At 41.9% G+C, this 20,082-nt stretch overlaps 1 protein-coding gene across 3 annotated transcripts in view; it reads left to right on the forward strand.

The window, feature by feature from the left end:
• Positions 1–19,672, forward strand: part of LOC309400448 (U1 small nuclear ribonucleoprotein 70 kDa-like) — a 30,796-nt gene extending 11,124 nt beyond the window's left edge. For all 3 annotated transcript variants that reach the window (XM_081968950.1, XM_081968951.1, XM_081968949.1), the window contains exons 8-10: positions 7,373–7,474; positions 10,177–10,264; positions 18,830–19,672. In XM_081968950.1, the coding sequence (XP_081825076.1) occupies positions 7,373–7,474; positions 10,177–10,264; positions 18,830–19,451 (812 nt within the window). In that variant the 3' untranslated portion in view covers positions 19,452–19,672. The remainder of the gene's footprint in view (positions 1–7,372; positions 7,475–10,176; positions 10,265–18,829) is intronic.
• Positions 19,673–20,082: the final 410 nt, after the last annotated feature.

Genomic DNA, 20,082 nt, shown 5'->3' on the forward strand with positions numbered 1-20,082 from the left:
GAGAGACATACAGTAGATAGGGAGAGAGAGTAGGTAGGTAGAGGGATAGAGAGGGAGAGAGGGAGAGAAATACAGTAGGTAGCTAGGTAGGGAGAGAGAGTAGGTAGGTAGGTAGATGTTTCCAGGTGTATTTATCCATGTGCTGGAGAAGGAAATTGCTGACAATCTGCAGCACCTAAGACTTTGTTTCTGCTGGCACAGCACTTGATCAATCTAATTCTCATCAATCAGTTAAAGAGCTTTCCAAAAGGGAAAAAAAAGTTTTTGCACTCTGCAAACCTCCCATTTTTTTAAAAGGCATGAATAGCCTTGGGGGGAGGGAGCTTGCAGAGTGCTGGGGGGGGGGGGGGGAATGAGCAAAAAGCAGTTTGATTTTCGCAAAAATGGGCCCGTTTTTTGTCAACAAATTTGCATGCATAGCCTTATGGAGGCTTATAGAGTGCTGCTGGGGGCTGGGGGGGCAAAAAAAGGCCCGTTTTTTGCTCATTTCTGCCCTCCCCAGCCCCCAGGAGCTCTCTGAAAGCCTCCATAAGGGTATGCATGGCCATTTTGGTGAAGGGGCGGGGCTTCAGGAGGCAAAAAATGCTGTATTCAGTGTATAAGATGCACCCAGATTTTCAGCCTCTTTTTTGAGGAAAAAAGGTGCATCTTATACTCCGAAAAATACAGTATTTATTTATTTATTTATTTATCTATCTTTCGCTTATTCAAAGAAGGTTAAAATACAAAACACCAAAATATTTAAAAACACCAACAACTAAAAAGACATTAAAAAGAAAAAGTGTCTTAGGAAAAAAACGACTTAACACATACACAAATAGAATCCTCCCTAGGCAAATGTTGATTAATATAATACAACAAAGTTAGTTTCCCACTCCTTGCAAAACAGGCCAAGAGTTTAAAACTACTAAGCTACCGGTACTAAATCTGTTTACAAATTGTTAACCTGTCATCTATATATTAGCTGATAACCCGGAATTGCCCGGGTATTTACTTATCCCAGTCCTGTATTAGACAGGAATGGTAATGTCAAGCGGCAACGTAAGTGCGGAATGGGCTGTCGTCCTTCCTTCCATTAACGTCGTCGCAATTCCTAAAGAGGCGATGGCAAGAACAACTTGTCCCTGAGCCCTGATTTTGGCGACAAATTAGTTAAAAATGTTTTCCCTATGGCCCCAGAAGCATGATTTCTAATGTTGGATTTTCCCCCTTACCAGAGGGAGCCCCCTTGTGGAGTACTATGAATCTGTTACCATGGCAACTGCACTGCACTGCACAGTAGAAGTCGTTTTAAGGCAGTACAGTAGAATCCATTTTAAGGCACAACAGGCTGTGTCTTAACACACACCCCGAGGGGTGTTAGGGGTATCTTACCCCCACAGTATTCGTTTCCAGAGAGTAAGTCATCTGTACCAAGTTTGGTTGAAATTGCTCGAGGTGTTCCAGAGTTATGCTGGAACATACATACACACACAAGATGTGCCTGCAAGACAGAAGAAGAGGGAGGAAGCCAGAGAGAATGCTGTTAAATCAACATCAGACAGCTCAGCGTTATTCCTTGGGGAGGAACAGCCCAAGCTGTGTTCGATAAGGGAGGAAGGAATAGGAGCATCGATTAACATGCCTGATGTAAAAACAACAAAGCTAATCACAGGTGGGAGGCTGGTGGATGGGCCTATCCCGATCAATGGCCAAATTGATTAACATTATATAAAGGCAGGTATCTCTTTAATGGCTTTTACACTCTGACAATGTTAGCAGTGGCTAACGAAAGCTCAGTGAGCAATATATTTTACAAGTTCCGGAGATCATAATGTCTGTATCTTTTATAACTACACCTGGAACTCGCATTTTTAGGACAATTCACAATATATATATATTATAGTATAGTAAACAGAAAAAACAATAATTAAATAATAATTAAAATATTATATAAAAGTAGTAAAATTATTAATAGAAAAATAACTTTGAAATTCCAAAACCCTCTGTTAAACTTACTGTAATCAACTTGTAGAAAATTTACCACAGCTTCAATGCCAGATCACCCCAAAAATTAACTTTAATTGGTCCCAGATCAAATATCCATGTTTGTTTCTTAATGCCATCTCTTATCAGTTGCTGATTGATTAAATACAATAAGACTGTTATAAAATTTTCCCTATATAAAAAACAAAAGGAAACCACAAGCAACCACTGACAATAAATCTTACTTTAATAATAATAATAATTTAATAATTTGGATTTATTAGCCGCTCCCTTTCCAAGTAGGACTCGGGGCGGCGTACAATGGAGCATAAAACATAGAAGATAAATAACAGCACATAAACGTACATAAATACAAAACACACATACACGGAGGAGGTAACAAATTTCATCATTTAGACAGTTAAAAATCAGCATTAAAATACCCCAATTGTAAAAACCCAATATGCAATTAAGAATTAATATTTAAAGACAATTTAAAAAGCAGTTAGGAGGAATAAGAGAAATTACGATTGAGCCAGGCCAGATAATTGAAAGAGGTGGGTCTTCAGCTGTACACGGAAGGAGCGGAGATCGGAAGTGATCCTGATGTCACGGGGGAGGTCATTCCACAGGGCTGGGCCCATCACAGAGAAGGCTCTGCTCCTGGGTGTCGCCCCCCGGCACTGTTTGGCGGACGGCACCCGGAGAAGTCCCTCTCTGTGTGAGCGAATTGGTCGTAGGGATGTGTGGGGCAGGATGCGATCCTGCATATAACTAGGCCCTGTGCCATGAAGCGCTTTAAAGATCATAATCAAAACCTTGAAACGCACTCGGTAGACCACAGGAAGCCAGTGCAGCTCGCGCAGGAGAGGTGTTACAGGGGAGTATCTAGTCCTCCCCATAATCACCCGCGCGGCCGCATTCTGGACCAACTGTAGTCTCCGAGTGCATCTCAAGGGAAGCCCCATGTAGAGAGCATTGCAGTAATCCAGGCGAGACGTCACTAGCGCATGGGTGACTGTGCGTAGGGCATCCCGGTCCAATAAGGGGCGCAATTGGCGCATCAGGCGAACCTGATGGAACGCCCCCCTTGCCACGGCTGTTACATGATCATCCATGGACAGCCGGGCATCCAGGAGGACGCCCAAATTGCGCACCTGTTCCATGGGGGCTAGTTGGACGCCCCCGATGGCCAGAGATGGAAGCACCTGGTTGAACCGGGAGGCCGGAAGGTTTATGAAGTTGACTAATTTGTGGATCCATGTTCCCCCCCCCTCCCAATTTACTGCCAGAGAATCTCATTCTTGGCTCTGAATATTTTCTGTGTTGTTTCTGAGTCTATATTTGCTAATGATTTGCTGCTTTAAAAACAAATTCCTTTTGTGGAGCAAAAGTATTTAGGATTGTTTTTTTCAGAATATTTTCCATGGTCTTTATGAGTTCATCAAACCTTTTAGAAAAAAATCAGCTAGCGATTGCATGTTGCTAAACATCTCCCCCCCCCCCCTGTCAGCCCCCTCCTCCTCTCTAATCCAATGTGTTGTTGCTCAGTGGAGTAGATAAGCAGAACAGGAAACAAACAAAAGGAACTATTTTGATCAAAAACCTTTTTTTCAAGTAAAAAAAAAATCAGATTCCTTGCAGTGAATATTCAATAAGATATAGTCCAAATATAAACACTTTCACCATCCACAGACACATGCCGTGTTTCCATACCAGAAAGCAGAAGCTGGTGTAAACAACCAAATAAAGAGAAAGCAGAAAAAGTCCAGCTGGGGGTTGAAATAAATCAGCATCCAGTCTGCCAATTAACATTTAAAGATAAAGAACAAAAGTAAATGTTCAAAAAGTGAAGTTAAAAGTCCCAGGCATGCTTATGAAAATGTTCTGCCGGTAGGAAGAGATGTAAAGAGATCATTGACTTTCCCACTGCTCCCACAAGGTGATGCAATCTTCAAGATTCCCCCTCCCAGGTGGGTCCACAGCTCTCTGAAAGTCATCTTGGCTCATTTATAAGTGCCCCCATTCAAATCCAGGGGGCAGGGCTGCCAAAGAACCAGCTCTGGCAGCAAACACAGCAGATTGTGAGTAAGAAGAAAAAAGGTCTCCGCCTTCAGCAGCCATCTTGAGGAGGAGTCTGGGACTATCTTCTGTTAGATTTGGTAATCATTTGGAATTGGGATTTTAAAATGGAGGAATTAAATGAGACCATTATCACCTTATCTTTTCCAAGTCAGTACTGTATCAAGAGAAAAGCCTTTCCCAACCTTAAGTCTTCTGGATATATAATATTACAGTTCTTATTCCCAGAATATTCTCTTTGGGAATGATTGTAGTCCCTATTGTTGGGAACTACTTGGGAAGACTGATCTAGACTGTCCAAAGCAAGTACAAGACAAGATGGTGAACTCTAAAAACTGACATTCATTATTCATATTAGTCTTGTATCAAGGCACTATTGAGTTGTTGAGATAATTAAACCAATCTTTCCCCTTGAAAATTAGTTGCTGGCCCCTGAATCCAGGGGGAAAATGATAAATTTCATCCTTGAGTCTCACATTGACAAACAAAAAAGCTATCTGTGATTTTAATACTGAGCTGTAAGTCATGTAGTGTGATCAATTTACATTGGTCCCTTGACAGATTATCTAAAAACTAAGTCCTCATGAAACCTTTCAGTTCTATAACTTTCCTTATTCAGACCAGATAACTGGCTGTGCTAATTCTGAAAAATATGTGAACAATCTTGTAACAATTTCCCTAAAAAGTCCATGTACTTGCATATTTATTTCTTTCCATAAAATATGCCTTCCAATAAAATACATGAAAGATGTAGAACCAATGGAAATCAAATGCCTTTTCCCTTGTTATTTCTCCTTGATAAGTGCAAGCATGTGGAAATTGTAAGAAATAAGAATTTCTCTTTTGAGGATTTCTGTGTTAAAGTCGGCTGGCTGACCTCTCAGATAAGACAGTAATTTGAGGCTCCAATTTCGTATTCAGAAGCTTTGAATTGTATATTTAATGGCATTAGTAGTATATACTGGCTGAAAATAACTTTTCAGGCCTAATTGTATGTATATCAGAGAATAGTTCCTGATTAGTTGCCCCCCATCATTCCACATGGTGGTGTTCATATCCCATCAGAAATCTTCAGTGCTCTGAAAAAATCAGGAGATTTTTATGATAGGCCCATTCCGCTTTATTTAAAATGTCCTAGAAGTTAAGATTCAGTACAAAGGGTGGTTTCAGGTAAGCATGCTGCAATTCTTCTTGCCTCTGACTGACCTCTTCATTGGAAAAGACTGAGCTTCATCTCCTTTCTACCATAAACTGGGGGTGGATTAGTGACTCTGGTCTACTAGCTACCTTACCTGGAGAGGAGCCATGAGACTAACTTTGTTCATAAGAGATGATGGTGTGTCATCGTGTCCAATATCAAACTTGACTGACTGATTCTCAGCCTGATGAGTGGCTTCAAAGACCAGAGTGACATTTTTGCTATGAGACACATTTTGGTGATGACAATTCAGTCAAGTCCCATGTTTCAAAATTCCCCTTTTTAATGGAGAAGGGAGCATGGCAGACAGTTATGAAATGCATCCCTCATCAAAGCTTGCCTGAGTAAACCAGACAAGGAAAATGTGCTCAGTGGTAAGACTTTAGAGTTAGTGTTATTTTTCTGAAAGGCTTTTGCTCAAATCTATTAGTTTTTCAATATTTTTTAGCAATACTTTTTCTGACTGCAAGTATGTATGCTAGAATCCATTTCTATGAGAATTACCATCCCCCTAAGAGGAAATGATGAACATTTCTGCATTATTTCTATGTATACAGATAGATAAATTCTGTCATATTTCTTTTGTATGTCCCCGTGAGTTCATTTTCCTCCAGTATGTGTATAACCTTGCAAACCTTATTTTAAAAATGTGTGGGTTTTTAAACCCAACCACAAATAATTTCCCTTGCAATTTTGTACACTGTTCTCTTTCTAATCCCAGATGTTTTAATTAAGCCATTACATTTTAATTTCCTAAAAATATCCCCCATCAAAACAAACAGAATCATTGTGGCCATTTCTCAAGGCTACGAGCAGTTTGGTAGCCAAAAATTATTGGTACATTTTTTTTAGTTATCTGAAGTTTAAAGCTGGGTTTTTTCCTTTAAAATATTTCTGAAATGCCTGGATTGGAGATTTAATTTTTTCTAGTACTTAATTGTCACACTTATAATTCATTGCCACATATAAATAGCTTCAGTAGGTTTGGGGCTATAGGGTGAGACTCCTCAGGCTTGCCAGGACCCCTGAAATGATAAAGTGCCTAAGCTCTTAAAAGCTTTTACCTAGTTTTGGGAAATGGGTTGAGAATGGGGGAATTGGGCAGGGGCTGGCAAGGGTGTGAATCTGAGTGTCCGACTTCTGCTGCTGAGACAGGTAAGGCAGGGAAGGTCGGCTCAGCAGCTAAAATGCAAAACCCAAAATACTGCCCCAGCCGGGGGCGCCCAGGCAGGGGGAAGCTGCGCCTCGGGCCCCAGCGCTAGCAGCCCGATGCAGTGAGTTTGAGGAGTTAGAAGTTGCAATGGTTTTGTAAGTAGTTTCTCCAGGTAAATGTTTTTATTTCCTTATTACATATTAGCTGTGCTGGCCCTACCGTTCCTTTAGCAAGTTCCTTCAGAATAATGCCCTTCCCTAAAAGTTATCCTAGAGATTTGCAACTGGGTGACAGTGACAAGGGTTTTATGGAAGGATAAAGTGGGTTGGATTTCTTAAGGGAGGGGACCAGCCAGTTCTGCTGAGGGTTCTTACTCCATTTTTGGTGCATATTATCTTTTCTTTCTAACCTGTTTTTAGTTGTTTAACCCCAGAAGCTCTCACTTTGAACAAGGGATTTGGCCCAGCTTATTTGGGACTGGCTGGTTAGGGATACTATTGAAGGAACAGTAGATTCTGGCCCACTCTAAAGTGAGCTGGAAGAACTGGATGAAGGAATGGTTTTTACACAGACTTTTTTCCTCTGGGCAAGTAATGTAATGTGAATGTTTTAACTGCTCAATAACGGGTGGGGGGTTGCACTATGCAATGGAACTGGGCTTGCTCCACAACCTGAAGGATTTATAGCTGTTGTAGCCAGGTTACTCCTGAAATGTGCTTGCTTAATGTAGATTTTGTTCTGGGCAAGCACTCTACTCAGATTTCCTCATAGAAAACATTAGGCAAGATTTCCCGAAGCAGGTGTGGAGCAATCCCTTACCCAATGAATGATTGGAGCCATAGGAGCTGCCTCTCTGAATCCTTTCCATATGATTAGTTTTTGGGGGAGGGTGGGCTTGTTTATGTACATTGTAGATAATGGCAATTCCATTTGCCCTTCCCTTTCCCCTGGATATTCCTCCTAATCTGTTGCAGCCGCATACAAGCACGCGGATGGGAAAAAAATTGATGGCAGGCGAGTGCTAGTGGATGTAGAGAGAGGACGGACTGTGAAGGGATGGCGCCCACGTAGACTGGGTAAGCATGTGGAAAAGCATCAAACATAGCTGCTATTGGTTCCAAATCCAATCTTTTTAAAAGTTGTGAAAAATGTACTGGGATACTGTGTGCAGTTCAGCCTCTCATGTTAAGTTGTGCACATCAGCAGATTCAATACAATTATATGATGCATTCTAAATAGACTTTTGTTAAGCTAATTAACTGTACTTTTAATTCACACAACATTAAGCCATAATTTGAACTGTGCTTTGTTGAATAAGTTGTAATACTCTGGGTTTTACTTAACCCAAGGCGTGACTGGGCTGGTACTTCATACTAAGCTCAGTTCAGTTTACTTTTCTTGATTAGCCCTTGGGCCATATCAAAGTGCAGTGTTCCAGACACAAATTATTACTAAAATCTGATAAAAACAATTTTTAATGGAATTGGATAAAATACGATTTAAAGTGAAATTGGAATAAAATACAGTTTAATATATAGATAAATACAATATAATAAAATTATATTTTGGTATCACCCCTACAATCTACCCCAATCAGTCCCACATATGCTGATCTCAACCGAACCATTTTGCTTAAGTACTGTGCTGTGTTAAATGTTATTTTCAGATTCTGGCTGCACATAAGGTAAGTTGTTTTGATATGGGGATCCCAATGGGTCATTTGTTTGGTATATACACCAAGGTACCTGTCTCTCACCCTCTTATACAGGCAACAGTCAAATAGGACGTGAGCCAGGTCTTCTACCTCTGCCACTCCACAAATGCAGAGATGTCTATTATAGGATATAGAATGGAATCTCCCATATCTGACCATTGTGTTAAGCTGTTCGAATCTTGCTTGCGTAAATATCTCCCTTTAGATGTTTTGGCAATTGTAACTTTAAATAGCTGTCTATTTAAAAAGTATGTTTTTGCTTAGCCATTTCAAGTTACCCACCTTACTAAGGATAGCTATATCATTTTGTGCTTCTATATCCTTAATTCTTTGGGCAGCTCTTCTTTTAACTTGTTCTCCTGTTAGGCAAGAGACAGGAAGGCCACAGCTTCTTACAGAATTTGTCAGTTTAGTGATCCAAGAGGTTTGTAGCTGTGATTTTAACTGCTCTAATAAACATAACTTGGGGAGTTGTCAGTCTTCATTTCATTGATTTTGTGCCAGTAGTTATATGCTCTGATTTTAGACAGTGCATGAATTGTATGAATTCCCAGTTCAGCTCTAACTACTGCAGCAGATGTTCTTAGATCTACACCCAAAATACATTTCAAATGCTGGGACTGTGTTTGTTCTAATACTGTAGTTGAATATAGACCCCAAGCCTCTGCTCCATACAAGAGCATAGGGGTAACCTTACCTTAATATACTTTAATTAATGGGGCTAGGGACCCTGGGTAACTATGATTCTTTAATTTAAGCAGTGAATTCAAATGAGCTTTTGTACTCCATTGATGGCAAGCCCAAGATCCACTCTTGGAATCTTCATACTAAACAAAACCAAACTTCATTATCGCTTAGCATTAAATGTGAACCATTGTTAACAAAATACAAGTAATCCCCGGATTACGAGTGTTCCCTTAGCAAATGTTTGAAGTTAGCACCCCCTAGTGCCGCGATGGCAAATCTATGGCACGCGTGCCACAGGTGGCACGTGAAGGCATATTTGGTGAGACGCCAGCCGTCAGCTCCGGCACGCATGCGCACGCTGGCCAGCTGATTTTTCGCCCTTCCGGAGTGCCACGGGAGGCTGTTTTTGCCCTCCCCAGGCTTTAGGAAAGCCTCGAGAGTCTGGGGAAAGGTTGTGTGCGCATGCGCGGGGGGGGAGGATTGAGCGGGCACGATAGCGCGCACAATATTGGCATGACATAAGAAAAAGGTTTGCCATCGCTGCCCTAGTGTTTATGAAGAAGTCCTGAAACTATGAATCTTGCAGCACCACAGCAGTTGTTCGCCCTTACAAACTACTGCCCCTCCGAAGCTACGTTTTTGGCTGTCAAAAGTGCCCGGTGAGGCCTTCACAGGCCTAAACGGAGCATTGGAGGGGCAAGCCCCCCCCCCCCCCCGAACCTCTATTTTGGCCTGCAAAAGTGCCGGGCGAGGCCTGTGCAGGCCTAAATGGAGCTGCCAAGGGGCACGCATGGCTGAAAGGCTGGAGAGGAGACAGCTTTGCTAGATCTTTGCACATTAAGTGACACAGCACGGCAGGTGGGTGGGTGGGGGGGAAGCAATTGTGGGGAGCATGAGGCATTTCAGTGGGTTGGGGAGGCCTTGAGTGGTCTTAAGCAGGTGGCCTGTTCCATTAGTAGCCCCCCCCCCCAGCATTCCCCACCCTGAAATACCTCATGTGCACTTGATTAGCGAATGTGTGGGTGAAAGGGTTCACTCCCATGAATCCTCAGGTTAAAAATGGAATGGGCAGGCTCCATTCCATTCGTAACTTGAGGACTACCTGTACTACTTCAGTTCTCTTGATTCTTCTGTGTTTTCCTTCTTCCCGTTTTGCAAGATGAAGGATTTCTATTGTATGTGTAATTCAAATGCTTTGAGTAGGTTGAATTTGAACTTCTGATGAGCTGTTTTCACAACATGCCTAAATTAAATTAAATTGAGTAAGAACCTGCCTGCATGAGAATATGTTTTCTACTAATTCTATCAAATTCCAAAGAGGCCATCTTCGAAAGAGAATACAACTGGAAACAGCTTTCACATACTTTTCATTTGTAGGTGGTGGTCTTGGTGGTACTCGACGGGGAGGTGCTGATGTAAATATAAGACATTCAGGTCGGGATGACACTTCTCGGTATGATGAACGGTAAGCCAAAATGTATAGGGATAAAGTAGGATGGTGTTTCTGCCAACATTTCTGATATGTTTCCATCTGGAAGCAAGAGCAGTAAAAACAGCCAGTTTGGTGTAGTGTTTAAGGCACCAAGCTAGAAGCTAGGAAACTGTTCTAATCCTGCCTTAGGCATGAAAGCTGGCTGGATGACTTTGGGCCAATCACTCTTTCTTAACCCAATCCACTTCACAGGGTGGTTGTTGTGTGGAAAAATGGAAGGAGTATTTGAGGTATTTATAAAAATAAAGGAAAGATTAAAAAAATAACTTTACTCTTTCAAAATTTTACATAATTTCAGCTGCATATTAGATAGTCCAGAAAGCTGATAGTGAGGGAATCTTCTGATATTTAAAATTTGAAGATTCATAATTGTAGCAGAATGTCTTTTATTTGGTTTAAAAATGCATAAATGTACAGATTGGATACCTTGTTTCCCCGAAAATAAGACCTCCGTGGATAATAAGCCCAATCGGGCTTTTGAGCACATGTGCTAAAAAAAGCCAGCCCCCTAAAATAAGCCCTCCCTGAAAATATTGCAACACAGCTGCAGCCATGAGTTGACCATGCTTGCTGCCTCCTGCACCTCAAAAATAATAAGACCTCCTCGAAAATAAGGCCAAGCACTTATTTCGGGGCTCAAAAGAAAATAAGACCCTGTCTTATTTTCGGGGAAACACGGTAGATAGTATTTGTTAAGATTCTTAGAAGGACAGTATCTTTGTGATTTCATTTGAAACTTCTTGATCAGACATGGGCATTTTATCTCTCCCCCCCCCCCCCGGGTCCACATCTGGTCCTTTGGCTGTCCCTGTCTGACCCATGTGAGGTCAAGTGGAAGTTAGACATTAAATGTAAATAAGCCATGCATGCAATACAACTGCATTGCTTTTATTTTGAAGGCGAATGCTATTTTTTTTCAATTTATGTATGTGCATGCATGTGTGCTTATGCACCTTCACAGTAATGTGGAGCATGTGTCTACAAGAGATTGAGTTAGCCCTCAAAAATGTAAGCTCATAATTAAAAAAGATCAATATAGAATGTAGAGTTTTAAACAAATATTTATTTATACAGGTGAAACTCGAAAAATTAGAATATCGTGCAAAAGTTCATTTATTTCAGTAATGATTATGGCGTAGAGCTCATGAAAACCCCAAATCCACCATCTCAGAAAATTAGAATATTACATGCAATCAATAAAACAAGGATTGTACATAGAACAATATCGGACCTCTGAAAAGTATAAGCATGCATATGTACTCAGTACTTGGTTTGGGCCCCTTTTGCAACAATTACTGCCTCAATGCGGCGTGGCATGGAAGCTATCAGCCTGTGGCACTGCTGAGGTGTTATGGAAGACCAGGATGCTTCAATAGCGGCCTTTAGCTCTTCTGCATTGTTCGGTCTCATGTCTCTCATCTTTCTCTTGGCAATGCCCCATAGATTCTCTGTGGGGTTCAGGTCAGGCGAGTTTGCTGGCCAATCAAGCACAGTAATCCCACGGTCATTGAACCAGGTTTTGGTGTTTTTGCCAGTGTGGGCAGCTGGAAAATGGAGTCAGCAACCCCATAAAGCTCGTCTGCAGAAGGAAGCAGGAAGTGCTCCAAAATCTCCTGGTAGACAGCTGTGTTGACCTTGGTCTTAATGAAGCACAGTGGTCCAAAGTCCTGTTGCTCAGTGGTCCAAAGTCCCCTTTTCTGATGAGAGCAACTTTTGCATCTCATTTGGAAACCAAGGACCCAGAGTATGGAGGAAGAATGGAAAGGCCAATCAAGCACAGTAATCCCACGGTCATTGAACCAGGTTTTAGTGCTTTTGATTGCATGTAATATTCTAATTTTCTGAGATGGTGGATTTGGTGTTTTCATGAGCTGTACGCCATAATCATCACAATTATGACAAATCACGGCTTGAACTATCTTGCTTTGCATATAAGGAGTCTTATCTCATATATTAGTTTCACCTTTTAAGTTGCATTACTGAAATAAACAAACTTTTGCATGATATTCTAATTTTCCGAGTTTCACCTGTATTTACTGAAGTCAAAGGTAAAAGCTGTGTACTTCGTTTGTGGAGTACAGATTGCTGTGTTTAAAGATTACATTTTGAATTGCCACTGTGATTAAACATGCAGAGAAATACAAGAATTTGACTGATGCAGCCCCCCCCCCCCAAAGCCCAACCATACCTCACCATGGTGGTGGTGAGTGAACAGTATAAGCCTATTATACTGACCAAAACTGCTCTGACCTTGAGAAAGACCTGGTGTCCTACTCCAGTTTGCCCTGGCAAAAAAAATTATGGATCAACTGAAAGATGTGGAAGATATGGTACCAAACACTTGAGTCCCCCTGACTGGGAGGTACCAATAAAGCTACAGAGAAAGAGCAAAGCGACAATCGTAGTAGCAGAAACATCCATGACGTATCTGCTGTTCAGATATTCAAATTAGGAACATGGAACATCAGTGGCTTAAATCTAGGAAAGCTGAACATTGTAAAGAACAAAATGAACAGGCTCAACATTGATATGCAGTACTGTGCAAAAGTTTTAGGCAGGCGTGAAAAAATGCTGTAAACAAATAATGCTTTCAGACATATAAATAATGATTGTTTATTTTTGTCAATTGTCAAAATGCAAAGTGAGCGAACAAAAGAAAAATCTAAATCAAATCAATATTTGGTGTGACCACCCTTTGCCTTCAAACCAGCATCAATTCTCATAGGTACACTTGCACAAAGTCAGGGATTTTGCAGGATTATAGTCAGGTGTATGATCAACCAATTATACCAAACAGGTGCTAATAATCATCAATGTCACACATAGGTCGAAACCCAGTCATGAACTGAAACAGAAACAGCTGTGTAGGCGGCTTAAAACTGGGTGAGGAACAGCCAAACTCAAGGTGAGGTTGTGAAAGACAGTTTCATGTCATGGCAAGATTGAGCACAGCAACAAGACACAAGGTAGTTATACTGCATCAACAAGGTCTCTCCCAGACAAAGATTTCAAAGCAGACTGGGGTTTCAAGATGTGCTGTTCAAGATCTTTTGAAGAAGCACAAAGAAACGGGCAACGTTGAGGATCGTAGACACAGTGGTCGGCCAAGGAAACTTAGTGCAGCAGATGAAAGACACATCAAGCTTATTACCCTTCAAAATCAAAAGATGGCCAGCAGTGCCATCAGCTCAGAACTGGCAGAAACCAGTGGGACCCAGATACACCCATCTACTGTCTGGAGAAGTCTGGCCAGAAGTGGTCTTCATGGAAGAGTGGCAGCCAAAAAGCCATACCTCCAACGTGGGAACAAGGCCAAGTGACTAAAGTATGCACGAAAACATAGGAACTGGGGTGCAGAAAAATGGCAGCAGGTGCTTTGGACTGATGAGTCAAAATTTGAAATATTTGGCTGTAGCAGAAGGCTGTGTGCTCGTCGAAGGGCTGGAGAGTGGTACAATAATGAGTGTATGTAGGCAACAGTGAAGCATGGTGGAGGTCCCTTGAACGTTTGGGGCTGCATTTCTGCAAATGGAGTTGGAGATTTGGTGAGGATTAATTGTGTTCTCACTGCTGAGAAATACAGGCAGATACTTATCCATCATGTAATACCATCAGGGAGGCGTATGATTGGCCCCAAATTTATTCTGCAGCAGGACAACAACCCCAAGCATACAGCCAAAATCATTAAGAACTATCTTCAGCGTAAAGAAGAACAAGAAGTACTGGAAGTGATGGCATGGCCCCCACAGAGCCCTGATCTCAACATCATTGAGTGTGCCTGGGATTACATGAAGAGACAGAAGGATGTGAGAAAGCCTACATCCACAGAAGATCTGTGGTTAGTTCCCCAAGATGTTTGGAACAACCTACCAGCTGAGTTCCTTCAAAAACTGTGTGCAAGTGTACCTAGAAGAATTGCTGCTGTTTTGAAGGCAAAGGGTGGTCACACCAAATATTGATTTGATTTAGATTTTTCTTTTGTTCGCTCACTTTGCATTTTGAAAATTGACAAAAATAAACAATCATTATTTATATTTCTGAAAGCATTCTTTGTTTACAGCATTTTTTCACACCTGCCTACAACTTTTGCACAGTACTGTACTAGGCATCAGTGAAGTTCTTTGGACTGTCTGTAGCTTCTTTAACTCTGATGGTCATATCGTATACTATTATGGCAGTGATACCATCAGAAGAGGAGTGGGTTTAATGCTGCATAAAATAGTGAGCAGAACTATAGAAAGTTTTCGAACAGTGGTAGAGAGAAGTTCCCTGAAGATGGACTCCAGCACGAGTCCAAAAGCTTGGAAGACAAAACCTCTAGTCCTGGTGAATGACCCAGATTGAATCCTGCAACATTATCCTGGGACATGTATATTTGCCTTCATTCATAGGTTTCTGAACAGTCAGTGATAGGAAAATGGTAATTCATATCAACTTGATGTTAGAGACCATCAAAGAATTCTACACTGAAATTCAGGAAACTGAAACACCAAAGAAAGACGTCTATATTGGAGATTTCAATGCAAAAGTAGGAGAAATGGAAAAAACGGATCACAGGCAAGTTTGGCCTTGGTGAACAAAATGAGGCAGGAGAATGTCTAATTCAGCTATGCCATGAACAACAGCTAAGCATAATGAACACACGGTTTCAACAACCCAAGCAACAACTATATACTTGGATTTCACCAAATGGAGCACTTTGAAACCAAACTGATGACATATTATGCCAAAAGAAATGGAAAAGTTCCATCCTCGCCGTGAAAATGTTCCCTGGTGCAGATTGTGGATTAGACCATGAACTGTTAGCTGCCAAGGTAAAGTTCAGGTGCTGCAGTGTCAAATGACTACACATAATTCAGAAATTCGAGAAGATTGCCCCGGCATATGCAGCTGAAGTTAAGAACAGATTTGAACTGCTCAACATGACAGAAAGACAATTTTGACTTTTTCTCCTTGGTTTTGGATGACAGCTACAATGTCCATGACACAGCCAGTTACTCATCTTGGTACATGGGATAATGAAGGACTTTAGATTATGGAGGAGTTGGTAGCAGTACAGTCAATGAAAGGGACGACAACAGGGAGTGATTTGTTCATAGAGGTAAATGCATGCTTGGACAAGCTGGCAAGTGGTACAACGGATGGTTGTCCAAATCTGATGGGGAAAAATGTCAGACTTTTGAAGTGTATGCAGGATAAAGTGACTGAAATGAACTTTGAACAGAAATTGGTATTTTTACACTGTATTTATACATCAGGAGGTGTTGAGTAAGTCAGTGCTAAAAATTAACCTTATTGAAGTTGTAACTAAAATAGTTAACTTCATCAGGGCAAGAGCATTGATTCACAGACAATTTGTTGCACTTTTGAAGGAGCATGAGACTGATCATACAGCTGTGTGAAAAAGTCCTGCACGGTTTATGGTTTATGACATTTTTTGGATAGGCCATTGATTTTATGATACTTTATGCTAACTGCTATGCAAATATTCTTATATTTAAATAAATACTGATCATTTTTAAATGAAAAGCATAAGCTTTTTGCAATTTGGTGCTGTTTGGATGGGGATTGTGAATTTTCTTGCATGCTTACAATGACTATGAAAACAGATTAACTGATGCATACCCAGTGGCATATGTGTTGCAATTACTAAGGCCGATGCTAGTGTTTTGTTAACATTTTTATTTGTGGCCCTGAAAAGGACTGTTTAGGTAACCAAACATGGTTACTAATATGAAATTGGCCAGTCCTTATTGCTTATAACCAGGTGGCATCGCTTCGGCAGAGACTGTATAAGACTTTGCACGTGATCTTTGGTGACAATGTGCCGCCAGGCTGCAATAATGGATTCAATAGCTCCTGCTTGGTCTTTGGATGCTTCTTGGGTATTTTGTAACCAATCTTGGCCCACAAGTTCTCAATTGGGTTCAAATCCAGGCTCTGAGCTGGCCAATCCAGGAGTCGAACACCATGCTTCTTCATCCACTGCTGGACGGACTTGGTTCGATGACAAGGAGCGTTGTCATCCTGGAAGTAAAAGTCCTTCCCTACAAGTTACTGAGCTGAAAGAAGCATGGTCTTTTCCAGGACTTCAACATACTGCTTGGAATTCATGATTTCCTGCACTATTTGTATCCGACCAATACCAGAAGCAGCGATACAGCCCCAGATCTTCAAGTGCAATGGATGCTTCACAGATAGATGGCCTAAATTCTTCAGCTGGAAATCTGACATACTTATTGCACTGATTCCCAGTCAAGTAGAAATTGCTCTCGTCACTGAAGGTGACCTTGGCCCACTGTTCGTTGATCCACTTGGCATACTTCTTGGCCCATGCATGTCGACGAGAGCGGTGAGCATCTGTGAGCAAAGGTTTACTTCGAGCCCTGCAGCCTTTGAGCCCTCTGGCAAGCAGTCTGCGACACACTGTGCTTGTGCACACTTTTACATTACATGTTTTACCCCAAATTCTTGTAATCAGGTGAGGTGAGCTTCCTGTCAGCCATCGAAATGCATTGCAGAGCTGGATCTTGCCATTTTGTCGACTTTCTTGGTCTTCCAGAGTGGAGCCTGTCACCTACTGAACCAATTATTTGGTATTTTTCAACCACTCTGCTCACTGTGGTGCGATGGCATTTCACTCTCTTGGCTATTTCTGTACAGGAGTAAATCTCTTCATGAAGCACAATGATGCAATGCTGCTGCTCAGTACTGGTGAAAGCAAAGGCCTTCATCCTTGCCCGCAGCCAGAGCTAAATTAAATTTCTTGATGCTTTTCATGCCTATTTATAGTCAGAGAGTATGACAACATTGATTGGCTCATGGATTTAGCCTCTGTTCTCCCTTTTCTGTCAATTTGATAATAGTCATGGAAATGCTTTACAAGTTGACACTCTGTGCATTTTGATTGGTCAGCCAAAGCTCGCTGCTGATTGGCTACTTTCGATCCTACCATTCTCGAAAATTCAAGTTGTGCTTGTTTTAGCACATAAATCACTCAAAACCTTAAAAAGACTTTGGTTATATTAATAAAAATTATGCATCTCAATCCGACTACAGAAAATTTGATCAAAGTACTAATTTTGTGGGGTTTCTATAAGTGAAAAGTTGATTAAACGTGTAAATACAGCTTAAAACTGAAAGTGTGCAGGACTTTTTCACACAGCTGTAGTAACATAGGCTACCACACAGCTGTCAGCTGGCTCAGCCTGATCAAAGTGTTTAAAAGGGTATGGGACCTGAGAGCAGAGATTCAAAAGTTCTGTGAGAAGAAAGGAAATGACATCCCAGAGTTCTTGGATACAGATTGAATGGCAGATTTTGGATTTGCTATTGATGTGACTGCTCCAATGAATGAGCTAAATATCAAACTGCAATGCAAGGGCCTTTTTGTAATGAAATGTACAAGCTTGGTGAAGGCTCATGAGAAAGTTGCAGTTTCTTTCAAGCCAAATGGAGGACAACATTCTCACCCACTTGCCAACACTAAAGTCACACCATCAGTGGATCGCCTCCTTGAGTACTCATCCATGTTAGGTGCACTGCATGGTGAGCTTTCAAGGCAATTTTAAGACTTCAAAACAGAATTATTTTTTCCTTTTACCTGCAGTGTGAATAACACACCCAGCGATGTTCAGTTTGAACTCCTTGACCTGCAGTCTGATACACTACTGGCAGAGCACTTTAAGTCAGTATCACTACTTGATTTTTACTCTTCTCTCAAAGAGAACTTTCCACACATGAGGAGGCATGCTCAGAAGATGTTAGTTCTCTTCTGATCTACCTACATATGTGAACATTCTCAGTGATGATGTTCAACAAATCCAGATACTGATACTTTCACTGATGATCACCTGTCAACTGGCCTTCCCATATCAACCTCAGACATTCAACCAGACTTCAGTGCACTTGTTCAGGCCCAAGACAGACTGGATTTTTCTCACTGAACAAGAAAAAAGGACTGTAAAACATCAAATCCTGACCCCCGTGCTTCGCAGGGCCGCTTCGGGAAGCAGAAAAGGTGTAGGGGGCTTGCTGGGCAAACATGGCAAAGTGTTTATGAGATGGCAGCGTCCAGAAGGACTAAAGCGCTGCGTCTCTATCGGGCTTGCTACAGGAAAGCCAGGCTTTCAATGCCCATGGTTATAGGTAGGAAGACGGCAACTCGGGAGTGGAGTCTTCGGTGCCAAGTCCCTCTTCTGCCCTCATGAAAATCATACCCCACCCCACTCCCTCCAGTTAAATAGCATAGGTGATAGGGTTTGTTTTAAATGGATAAAAAGATTGTTATCAAAATCCAAGTGGAAGTGAGGATCCCCACCGCCTAGAACCACCCAAAAATGCAACGTGCAGATTGGGTGGGTGGGGCTACAGTATAAGTATAAGACACACCTGGATTTTCACCCTCTTTTTGGGGGTAAAAAGGTGCGTCTTATACGCCGAAAAATACGGTATATTGTATTGCTGATACTGTGTGCTCAGACTGCTAGTTTTTTTCATTCTACTTGTCTGATGTTTACTTTACCATGGTGCTCTCAGGGATAGGGAACGTGAACGTGATCGCCGAGACCGGGACAAGGAGCGGGAACGCCGTCGTAGCCGATCCCGAGAGCGCAGGAGGCGAACACGGAGCAGAGAGAAAGAGGAGCGGAAACGCAGCCGGGAACGCAGCAAGGACAAAGACCGGGAACGCAAGCGTCGGAGTCGTTCTAGAGACCGCAAGCGGGATCGGGACCGGGACAGAGAAAAGAAGGAGGAGTTGCTAGAAATGGGAGAGGCCCAGACTGATGAGATTACCCTTGGCGAGATAGGTGTAGATGGGATAGAGGTGAAGCCTGAAGGGGATGAAAAAGGTAGAGAGAGGGACCGGGATAGGGAGAAAGAGAGGGAGCGTCGGCGTAGTCATCGTGACAGAGACAGGGATCGTGACAGAGAGCGTCGCCGTGATAGGGATCGAGATAGGGACCGTGACCGTGAGCACAAGCGTGACAGGGCTGAGCGGGGTGCAGAAAAACGGGAGGAGAGGGGGCAGGACAATGGAATGGGAGAAACATTGGAGGAAACCAGTCAGGATATGTTCCTGGACCAAGAATCCATACAGTCAGCTGATGGATACTTATCTACTGAAAATGGATACATAATGGAGCCCCCACTGGAGTGATGGAGACTCTTCCTTGCCCAGCCAGGTGAGGCTCTGCTTCCCAGGCTGCTAGCCAATGAGGTTGTCAACCAGTTGAGGTAACTGATCTTAACTGGTTTTATTTAGAAGGGTGTTTGAGGTCTGCTTGTCCCATCCCATTTCTTCTTAATATGTAACTTTCCACCAATCTCTTGTGTATTTGGATATTTTTGTTTAAACAAGAATAAAGTGTTAAAAATGTTTTCATGTGAAATTATAATACTAAATACGTTCAGTTACTGGTCATTGTTCACTATCCTTCTGGCATCTAGGATTTTGAGTAGTGTCTATTTTCAACTGCACTGTCTATGAAGATTCTCAATCATGCAGGTCATGGTTGTCCCAAAGATGCTTTTCAAAAGGCAGCTGGACTTTCTTGGTGTTTTCCTTGAAAACATTTTGCTTTTCATCCAAGAAGCTTCAGTTCTGGCTAAATGGGGTGTGTGTGTGTGTGTGTGTGTGTGTGGTGGTGGTGGGAATGGAACTATTTTGTCAGAGTTTTGGCAGCATGACTAGGATTATGAGATAAACCCAGGAGCAAAACAGAGCACACAGTGCCTTTATACAATTAATAGTGGTTTATATATCCATGGAGATAAATTCCTTACCACAC

Source organism: Natrix helvetica, assembly GCF_964273705.1.
Source record: "Natrix helvetica genome assembly, chromosome: W".
Taxonomy (NCBI): domain Eukaryota; kingdom Metazoa; phylum Chordata; class Lepidosauria; order Squamata; family Natricidae; genus Natrix; species Natrix helvetica.